Genomic DNA, 10,719 nt, shown 5'->3' on the forward strand with positions numbered 1-10,719 from the left:
CATCTTTTATGATTACACGTTGTGATGAACGGTAACGCAGCACATTTGGCACCTACACAAGGCCAAAGTATCGCTGTTTGTTCTTTATTTCTTCACAGTTGAACCAATTATCTGCCTCGCAGCTGTCAGAACCAGCTGAGGCAGCAGCAGAATCGAAGGCAATTTGTAGCCCACTACCTGTGGAGGGCTGTTTGAAAGGCTGCCACGACTTCTCTGCCAAGTGGGGATGGGCCCTGAGTGTGTGTGTGTGTGTGTTTCACTGATGAGGTGGAGGCTGAGTCAACAGCATCACACTGACGAGGATCAAACACCTCCTCACAGGCAACTGCCCTAATACTGATGATTATTAGTAGTATTGTGTGTGTGTTTATGTTCCTGACGACTAACTGGTAGGATTGTGAGTTGGCAAGAATCTGACGATATGATATGCATCGCGATACAGGGTTGACGATACGATATACTGCGATACTGTAGTCATGACGATACATTGAGTACTGTAGTCCCAGTGTGATCCTAGTCTGAGACTCTGTTCCATCTGAACATCAGGTTATTAACACTGGAACAGAGGGATCTACATTTGGAATCACTAGATGAACAATGAACCAACACCAGGAATATTGGACTGGGAATTGGTGAGAACAAAATCAATAACTGATGGAGCAGGAGATTGATACGGGATCAGGAAAGACGTATGGATATTTACTTCTGGAGTTTCTGTGGGCTGACAGGACTTCCTGGTTCCTGCCTCTTGTAGTTGTTGAGCTGCAGATCCATTTCTCTCCTCTCTGTGTTCATCTCTTTTGTTCTGAGTTACTCAGACAGGAGACTGTGATCAGTGATCTGTATCTCAGCCATATGTTCAGAAATGTAACGTGAGAGTTTCCCTCGTCAGCTGTTCTGCTGTAGGTCAGCTGACAGTGTGTAGTCGGAGACAGAGCTGACAGAACTAGACTTTGAATCCTAACTCATGGATGAGACATGTTTACGTTTGGTTTGGTTTTAGTTGTTAAAACGTCAAAGGAACTCTAGTTCTAGTTCCACAAGTCGGGCCGCTGACCAGAGGTTGAAGCCCCTACAAAAACATGCACTTTTGTATTTTTTAAGATCTATTTTTTTTAAGCGAACTCTGCTAAATTTATCAGGAGAGACTTTTATCCAAAAAGAACTTCGAAGTGGAGCTGGGTTGAACTCTTGATTTGTTTGTTCGTATCTCAAGGAAAATTTCTTACTCGTTACTTGGAAAACATGTATTTGTCGAGGCCCAACAGTATATTTATATATGAATATAGATGTGTATTATATATTTATATATCTGTGTGTGTGTGTGTGTGTGTGTGTTTGTTTCCCTGCTGCTGTTTCTGCATTTCATTTCATTTGTCTGTAAATGTCATGTGGACTCTCAGGGTGACGTCTGAGGAGAACGTTGTTGAAGGAGGCAGCTGGAGGGTTTTCAACAGTCTTCAGTTGTGTGTGTCTGTGTGTGTGTGTGTGTGTGTGTGTGTGTGTGTGTGTGTGTGTGCAGGACTGCCAACTCTCTCTTTATGCAGAGGCTGGCAGTAGAGGTGTGTGTGTGTGGGGGGGTGTATTTCATGCAGCAGTGAGTCCTCAGAGATCCACAGTTTGTGAGCGTCATAAGAAGCCGAGCGACTTCACTGTCTTATTACAGCTGCTTATCCACACACACATTCCTGTTCTTAGCCACCCATCACTGAGGTCCCTGCAGTGGAGACAGCAGAGCACGGTGGTGCACAGAGGAACTGCACGTATGAGTAATGCTTTTTATTAGATGCTCTGAGGAAAGTAACATCAAACCAAAGTAGGAAATTGATACGGAGACACACGGGCGGCTCTGTAAAGACCTGCAGCGTCCTTTATCTCACACAGTCAAAAGAAAATGAGACGCACGCTGTGCATGCGTGTCCAATATCTTGTTTCTGTGAGGAAACCTGTCAGAGTGAGTGAGCTGTTCCAGCAGACTGCAGGTCCAGGCCGTTCATCACAGCTCTGACATGGCTGAGACCACTGCTGCAAAACTGCAGGAAAATCCTGCACTTTTGTTTTCACCCTCAGTGCAGAGTTATCGACTCCGTCGTTGCCTTAGAAGATTTTGTTTGTTGTTTTCATCACAGCTGGAGGGATTTGTTTTCTCTGCCTTCAAACTGTTTTGGCCGTCGTCGCTGCATCTGCTCCGCAAACTGGAACTAGATCAGGCACGAGGTGTTTCTGTGGTTCTCAAACTGTGGGCCAGGTAGTGATTGTGGTACAGTGTGTGGTTTCACAATTATTGAAGTACCAGTTGAAGTACTACTTCAATGTACAGTGTTTGTTGTTAAGTAGTAAATAGTTTGGTACTGCGAGACACAGATACCTTCTGGAGTACTGCATGTTGTGAGACTACAACTTCCTCTGTCCTGTCCTCAGGTCAAAGGTCAAATGTCTTCAGTCTCATTGACATGTCATTGACTACACTTGACTAAAACCTGATCAACTCTATGACAAGTTCATTCAGAACCAGGGGTTGATCACACTCTGATCTGTAGCAGTGAGTCACTGAGTCAGAGACAAAACTCACAGTGACACGTCTTAGTCAGGATTCAAACCAGCGACCTTCCTGTGGTGAGGCATCTTGACAAACCACCACATACCTGTAGGAACCATATTATTCCAAATGCTGACAGAATGTTTTCCTGGCAGTACAAGGACAAGAACAGGTGATCAGTGGGAGTTGGACTTTATTCTGACAAACGTCAACATTTAATCCGTTCCAAATCCACTCCCTCTGTTTCCTGGAACCTGGTTCTCCTTCACTCGTCCTCAGGTCTCTCGTGTGTCTGTGTTTCACTGCGGCGCAGATTCAGTTTCTTACTCTCAGAAAGGACACTTTGTTTCCTGTTATGAGAGGAAACTAATGGAGGGCAACACCCGCTGCAGAAAAAGGAAACAAACAAAAAAAAAAAAAACTTGCTGAGTCAGAATTATCACTCTGCCTTCTGTAACTGTACACGGCTGTGGGAACGCAGCCATCTCCTGGTTTCATCCCAGCTTCCTGCCTGACTTCAATAAACATGAGTGTTACCAAATATAGGTCACACACACACACACACACACACACATCATCAGCCTCCCGTCTATTTGTTCCGGCTTTAAACCGTCCGACGACTATTTTTAGCTCCATGTCGTTTGATGCAGCACCAAGGATTCCTCAAATCTGATCATCACACCTTCATTTGTTTATTCTGTCACAGTTAGATCCTCATTAAAACAAATGAGGGATTGTTCAGGATATAATCTAAAATAATCTGATTTGGTCGGACGACAAGTGAAAGTTAACGACATGTGTGTCTTTGTCTTTAATTGTTTTGAACTTGAAATGAAAGAATGACAGGGAGTAAAACAGAGAGGTAAATATCCACACACTGAAATATATCCTGATCTCTCCTGATCCCGTATCAATCTCCTCAGTCATTGATCAGTTATTGATTTTTTTTTCTCTCCAACTCCCAGTCCAACATTCCTGGTGTTGGTTCATGTTCTTCTTCTTTTCTTTCTTCTCTAGTGATTCCAAATGTAGATCCCTCTGTTCCAGTGTTAGGAACTGATGTTCAGATGGAACAGAGTCTCAGACTAGGATCACACTGGGACTACAGAGACACTGTAGTCCCGCCCCCCCTCGTCTCTGTTCTCCACCTGTCATGGATCATGCTAGGAACAGAGCGCAGCACATGATCAGAATAAATCCGTTCAGCAGCCTCTGAACCTTTCATCAGTCCTGTGCGGCAGGACTGTTAAGTAGACGTTCAGACGTTCGATTCCTGCGTCAGTGGTTTTTCATCAAAAGATTAAATTCTTCATACACCTCGTCTCTGTTCTCCACCTGGTCCAGAACGTCCTGCCTGTCGTCTCAGTCCTAAATTAACAGTCCATGTGTCTGTGGGAACATGACGACGTTCCCATGATGCATCACACTCACCGTCATCTGTGCAGGTGTGGCAGTAGAAGGAGTTGACTGTAACCTTGGTGTGACCCAGATACTGGTCCTCCATCTCCACTGGACCATGGAGCTGTCCAGGGTCCTGGATGGAGGCGAGGTGAACGGATGGGAATGTCAGTCAGTAAAAAAGATTTGTAAATAATGTTTTTAGCGCTGTATTGTGTACACATCAGTCAATAACTGCAGTAATTGCGTTCGGCTCTGGACTGCAGCAAATGTGTGTCAGTGAATCTCGTCCGACCAGTGCTGGTTATTGACCCGGCTCCTGTTGTCTCTTCATCTCCCGTCCACGGTCCTGGTTGATGAAGTCATCTGTTCAATCCTAACTGGTCAAAATCAACAAATGTTCAAAGTTCAAACATGATTCAATCACTCAGTTCTGGTGGTTCTCCATCCAGGACAACAAACGGTTTTATGTGATTGATTCAAGTTCAGGATTGATTTTCAATTTCAGATCAATATCATTTCTGCTTTAAGGTCAATTCCTCGGAATTTATTTTAGATTCTAGATTGTTGGACTAACTCTGGATGAAAATAAGAAAAATAATCCAACTATTGTAGACATTTTCTATCAATGAACAGAATCAGAGTTAATTTCATCAGTAGTTAGGCCTCCTGCCTTACAGCAAGAAGCATTTCCCAAAGAGAGTGGTGACAGTGGAAGAGTGGTTAGGCCTCCTGCCTTACAGCAAGAAGATACGTTCGATCCCTGGTCTCAGAGATTTGATGTTGACTTTGTCTCTATGTGACGGAGTAGAGAAGTGTCCAGGTTGTAGCTACGCCCTCACCCAGGGACAGCTGTGATTGGCTGCTCCAACTGAAATATTTAAGATGAAATATTGACCTGGAGCCCAACAGAACGCTCCTGGTCTGTGGGCCGTGGTCTGTGAGCCGTGGTCTGTGGACGTCCGGTCTAAAGAGTGCTCAGTGATTTTTATTTCCCAAAATTTGAATTTTACCAACTTTCCCTGACTTCTTCTTCTCCTTCTTCACTCGAGACACCGAGGAGCCCAAACAGTTCCTTGGGTCATTTCACATCCAATATTTTATTTCATTTTCCACTATGATCCCACAGAAACTCATAAAACCAGGAGGACAACAACCAAACTCTCTAAATTGTACCTCAGTAAACGGAAGCACGGCTGCAGTAAACAAGCACGGCTCTCTTTAACGAGATTTAAAAGTTTTTGTCATAAAGTACAATTAGCTTTTGTTTTTACAAGGTCAAATTTATACTGTAGTATTAAATTATATTTATTTCTTTTGTTTCAAGTGTTTCACAGTGAGAGTGTGCCAAGAAGAGCGGGTCGAGTCGGCTGCCGTGACTCTGTTTGAAGTGCATGTGGTCACTAGGGCTGTACGTTGGTAGTACCACGATACAGGGGCAACGATATGATATACTGCGATACTAGAAGCACAACAATATATAGTTGCCCCCCCCCACATATCAATATGTGATGTATCAATATTTTTTTCCACCCCTAGTGGTCATGCAGGTGTTTTTATTTCGTCCTTCTTTCTTCACCACTTCCATCTGTTCTACCAAATCACTCACACCGTGTTTTTCTGTCTTCTAGGTCGGATGGCGACACCTCCAGGCTGCTCAGGTACTTGCAGCTCCAAACTAAACCCTTGTGTTTGAAAACCAAAGTGTTGTTTTTTATTCCAGTGATGCGGAGGATATTTTTAGATTTGATGTCAAGGTCGGACTTCGTCATTAGCTGAACTTCAGGATGTTTACTGAGAGCTGAAGTCTGGTTAGTCAACATGGGTTAGACTGGATTAAACCAGTCCTACTGTATATGATGGGTTACCATACATGACTGGTACCAGGGGCCTGGACTGGTACCAGGGGCCTGGACTGGTACCAGGGGCCTGGACTGGCCTCATACAGTAGATCTATTATTCAGCCAGGGCAGTAGAAATGTTTCCATGAAAAAAAAAAAAAAAACAAACAAACATAATGAAGAATTAAAAAAAAAAAAGAAATTCAGCTCCAAACTGGTCTTAACCTGTGAACGCAGTGACCACTGCAGTACCATGGATTAGATGAGATGAGTAACTCCGTCTATAAAGTACTTCTTTATTGTGTTCCATCTTTTACTTTACGTCTGACCTGAGAGGAAATGAACAGCACAGCTGTCCTCACTCGCAGTACTTTATTAACAAAGTACTACTGTGAAAATGTTCCTGTAACTTTCTACCATATCTAGTAAGTACACTAATTGTGCAGTACTGTATGAATAATTAGTCATTAAACGTGTTTATTTAATTAATGGTCATTTTGATCGATCTCAGTTTGTACCCATCGGTACCAAAGGCACAGAACGGTGCCTTAATCAGTTTCTCAGTAATTAAGTCAAGTTTTCGAGCTCATGTCGTACAGGAAAGAAAACAAGAAAACAAACAGCGGCACATTAGCAGTTCAACACTGGCCGAGCGTCATTAGTGTAAGACGTACTGCTAGCATAACAGCCAGCGCCGTCTGTGCAGCAGCGCCAGCTCATTTATAATTAATCATGATTAATCGTGAACATAATTAATCTTGACAGATTGTGATTCATTAAGATTAATCAACAATTTTGAACCTGGTTTAATAACAAATGAATATGATAAGTGTTTGGGGCAGCACAGTGGTAGAGTGGTTAGTTCTCCTGCCTTACAGCAAAATACGTCACTAATTTCCTGGTTTGATCCTGAGACTTTTTTTGCACGTTTTCTCCATGGGCTTTTGAAAAAGTTTGGGTTCACGCTGAACTGACCACAGGTGTGAATGTTAGTGTGAATGGTTGTTCGTTTTTATTTGTGACCTTACGATGGACTGCAGAACAGTCTGGAGGAGACCCCGCCCCTCATCTGAGTACACTCCAGGTTTAATGATCTGAACATGATTAAAATGTGTGAAATTAAATTGTCGACCAAATCATTAAAAAACCAACGCAGTAAATGAAGTTTGGAGTTGGACGTAGAGCCTCCTGTGGATTATCACCTCATTTACCACAGTTATGACTCCCCCTATCTGTGGACACCGGTCGTTACCAGTCAGATGTTCTAAATAATTCAGCGCTGTAGTAATGGACCAGTGTCGACTGTGTCGACTGGTGACCATGGAGGTACATAGTCCAGTCAACACTGGTCCATTACAGCAGTGATGCTGGTCAGCCCACACTGGTACAGAGGTACAGTGGTACACTGGATCAGTGGTACACTGGTACGCTGGTATGCTGGTACACTGGTACAGTGGTACACTGGTACACAGACAGAGTGTGTAATGAAGTATATTCACTCCATTAGGTTAGTACTTCTCACTTCTGAAATGACTACTGTTATCATTTTTATAATTATTGTTCATCCTTTAAATGATGTTTTACACAGTTGAACTAAGTGTCTGGAACTGGAACTGTTCTTTTCTCTGTTGTCTTTTTGTTGCTGCTGGTTTTGTGTGTTGTGAATCGGTGAAAATGTTCCTTCAGTTTTTAAGGAAACAGGAAATAAACTCAGACGGTTCTAGATCAGAACATGTTGATGTTGATGATGAAGCTGGTCAAAACCAGAGACACACAGAGACCGGTTTGAACTGGTTTTACTGGGTCGTCAAGACTCAGAACAAATCCTAAAGATATGTTAAATACCTCCTGGAGACAGTTTCTATTAAAGTACTAGCTAAAGGCTAATGCTAAGCTTATAGCCGACTTTTTTTTTTTTGTGACTCCTCCAAAGATCATTTGTCTTTTAAATATTGCTGAGTTGTCATCGATTCCATGGTGGCCGTCCGTTGCCTTTTGTTTTCGGCTCCAGTGAATTTACAGCAGCTGTTAGCTCCAGTGAAGTCTTGCTGCGTTTTAATGGCGGTGATTCTCTCCCCATGATTTACTCTGAAGTGAGTTTCTGGTAAATCAGTCGCTGGTTCGACTCCTCCTCTGGTTTCAGCAGTTTGAATTTGTATTTACTGTAATGGCACTCAGACTAACCATTCTAGGTCTCCAACCCGTGGTCCAGGGACCAGTGCCAGGTCGTAGGTCATTTGGTACCGGGCTGTTGTTGTTTGGTCCCCTGGACATTGTTGAAAACGCTTTTGTCATTTTTCTGCAAAAGTGACATTTTCACTGAGCGGAAAAAAATAATATTTAGTCGGGGCCAATTTTCACTTGGTAAGAAGCTGTGGGACATGTCTCTCTCTCTCCCTCGCCCTCTCTCTCTCATTGGCCCAGTGTGTCAGTGTTGAAGGGCCAACTCTTTGGCTAATGAGAGTGCAACAATAACATGGCTGTGTGTTTAATTGCTGTGCTTTGGTCTAATCAGAATGGATGGTTCTATTCAGCTGTGATTACAACCTGGACGAGTGAGGCAGCTCCAGCTCCGACGCCTCACTGACCTGTTTTTATTGGATTATTCTTCACTGATGCTGCGATGAGACCGTGTTCTCTCTCTCTCTCTCTCTCTCTCTCTCTCTCTCTTTTCCCTAATGCACTCTAGCAGAGCAGAAACAGAAAAGCTCCTGAAGCCGCGGCAGCGTCTGACACTTTATTACGGCAGTTGCGGTTTCACTGAAGGATAAAAGTGCTCTGGTCTCATCTTGTTACTGAGCGTCTTCACCGCTCCTGATGTTTGATGGAACTGTTTTTACAGTCAAGCTATTTTCATCCTAACACAATGGAGGGAAGTGTCAGAGTGTTTATATATGATCTCACTGATAGGTCTATAGAACTGAGCACGGTAGAAGCTGACAGATGCCCACGTCCTACTGCCTCAGCTTCTGATTGGTTCGTCTTATAGGCTGTTAACGAAACAAATAACACTTTGTTCCAAATGCGTCTTTAAAAAGACATAAACCTGCGAGGTGTCGACGATAATGTGTCGAGGGAGCGGCAGAAAAAAATTACATCTGTGCAAATGGAAACAGCCAGTTGTCACTGAGCCTGAACACATTTAGGGGGGGGGGGGGGGAGGGGGGACAGAATGACATCCAGAGGTGGAGATTTGTGAAAGTTCATTTTCTGATATATTGTTTTGCTACGATGACAGACATTAATAATAAAGTGGTGACATTTTCAACATTTATTTATGGGGAAACTTCTGCCTGGAGTTGTTTGTCTTTAAACAGCTGCAGGTCGGTCTTTTTAACCTATAAAAATGTCCAACAATGTGAGCTTGGTTTGGTTGTAGTCTGTGGTTGATTCAAGTATTGATTTTTAAAGAATTAATGTTTTTGTTTAAGAAAACCGTTTTAGGCTAAAGTCAGAACATTGGCTCCTCAGTACTGCAGTACTAGTACACATCAGGGTATTGGTGTTGGTGACATTTGTGTCCAGATATGTGAGGTGACAGGTTGCATGTGTAGCCTGTGTCCTCACTCAGCAGCAGACACAGCTCTCTGCAGGAATCGAACAAAGCCTTCATTTCCACTGGTGTCCTTCACCATCTGCTGTTGCCATGGTGAGGGAAGCCTCACTCCAGCGTGGACACAATCATCGCCTGCCAACCTTGTCCCTCTGCAAGTTCTTCTTCAGTAAACACACCAGAGTTCACTCCTCAAACAGCTCTTCTTTACCAAATACCTGTTTGGTTTGAAGTATTTTATAAATACATACACATCAAACTGTACGCAGATGATACTGTACCTTATAACAGTAGTGAAAAGTACCAGGATTCATGAAGTGAAGTTTTTGTTAAATTAAAGTCAGCCTTGTTATAAAATATCAACCTGTCGTTGGAAATGTTTAGTTAAAAAAATCAGACAAAAACCTCCGTCGGTTTGTGACAAAGGAGCAGGAAATGGAAGAGAAGTGGAGGCTGTTGTGTTCACATCCTCCACAGAACTCCAAGGTCCCTGTCTGCATTGGCCAACCCCCCCCCACACCCCCCACAAACACACCACCACATAAACACAAACAAACACAGGAAGATCATAGAAACTCCATACACAGAGAGAACAACAGTTAGAGCTGTGGGAATTGAGCTGCTAACCTTTTTTGCTGTAAGGCGAGAGCAGTAACCGCCTGGTCTCCCTCTGGAAATTATTCCCTTGGAAAAATTAATAAGGTGGAAAATGAAAAAACTCTTTTTTTGCAGCCCTTTTAACAAGAAATATAGAAGCAGGGAACTGTGAAGTACTACAGACTTATGGAAAACGTATGGTTTCATACAGATACTGTGTAGTACTACAGTACAAACCTTGAGTACAGATAGTTTCTTGGGTGAATTTAAACTGTTATTAACATTTATAGTGGACCTTGTGTAAAGGGGAGGAGCTTAAATGACGCAGAGCGAGTGGAAAGAACTGTTAAATATAGACAGAAAAGTAACAGAACTTGTCGGCAGTTCCTCTGTGAACCCCTAGGTGTTGCTGACCCCTGATACACAGTACGGTTTGTTTTGACAACCTGCAGTAATTGCTTTTATAATAGTACACGCAGTCTTTGACTGGATCACCATCGGTACCGGGCTCCCGCTGCTCCCAGCTGAGCGTCATCGGCGCTGACAGGCGCTGGTTTGTAGCTTGATGCTGTTTTGCTGCGAGCTGACGGGCTGATAAATGTGCCTGACACGGCGGTGTCACTGACCAAAGGTGACGAGGAGCAGCGACAACTGAGCAGTGACTCGGCAGAACCGATGCCCGGCACAGAGATGAGTGTGTGGATCAGAACAGAGTGGACGTGTGGTGGGAGTCATTCATCAACGTCCTCACTGCTCTCACTGCCTCAAACACTAAATGTCAAAACACTCGG

General features: G+C 43.4%; 1 protein-coding gene across 1 annotated transcript in view; it reads left to right on the forward strand.

Annotated features, from left to right (window-relative positions):
* The window catches only part of LOC103385528 (IQ motif and SEC7 domain-containing protein 1), a 90,924-nt gene that overhangs the window by 9,509 nt on the left and 70,696 nt on the right, over positions 1-10,719 (forward strand). The window contains 1 exon segment of the mRNA XM_017035987.2: positions 5,569-5,598. Within this exon segment, the coding sequence (XP_016891476.1) occupies positions 5,569-5,598 (30 nt within the window).

Source organism: Cynoglossus semilaevis, chromosome 10 (genome assembly GCF_000523025.1).
Source record: "Cynoglossus semilaevis isolate Cse_v1.0 chromosome 10, Cse_v1.0, whole genome shotgun sequence".
NCBI classification, from domain to species: domain Eukaryota; kingdom Metazoa; phylum Chordata; class Actinopteri; order Pleuronectiformes; family Cynoglossidae; genus Cynoglossus; species Cynoglossus semilaevis.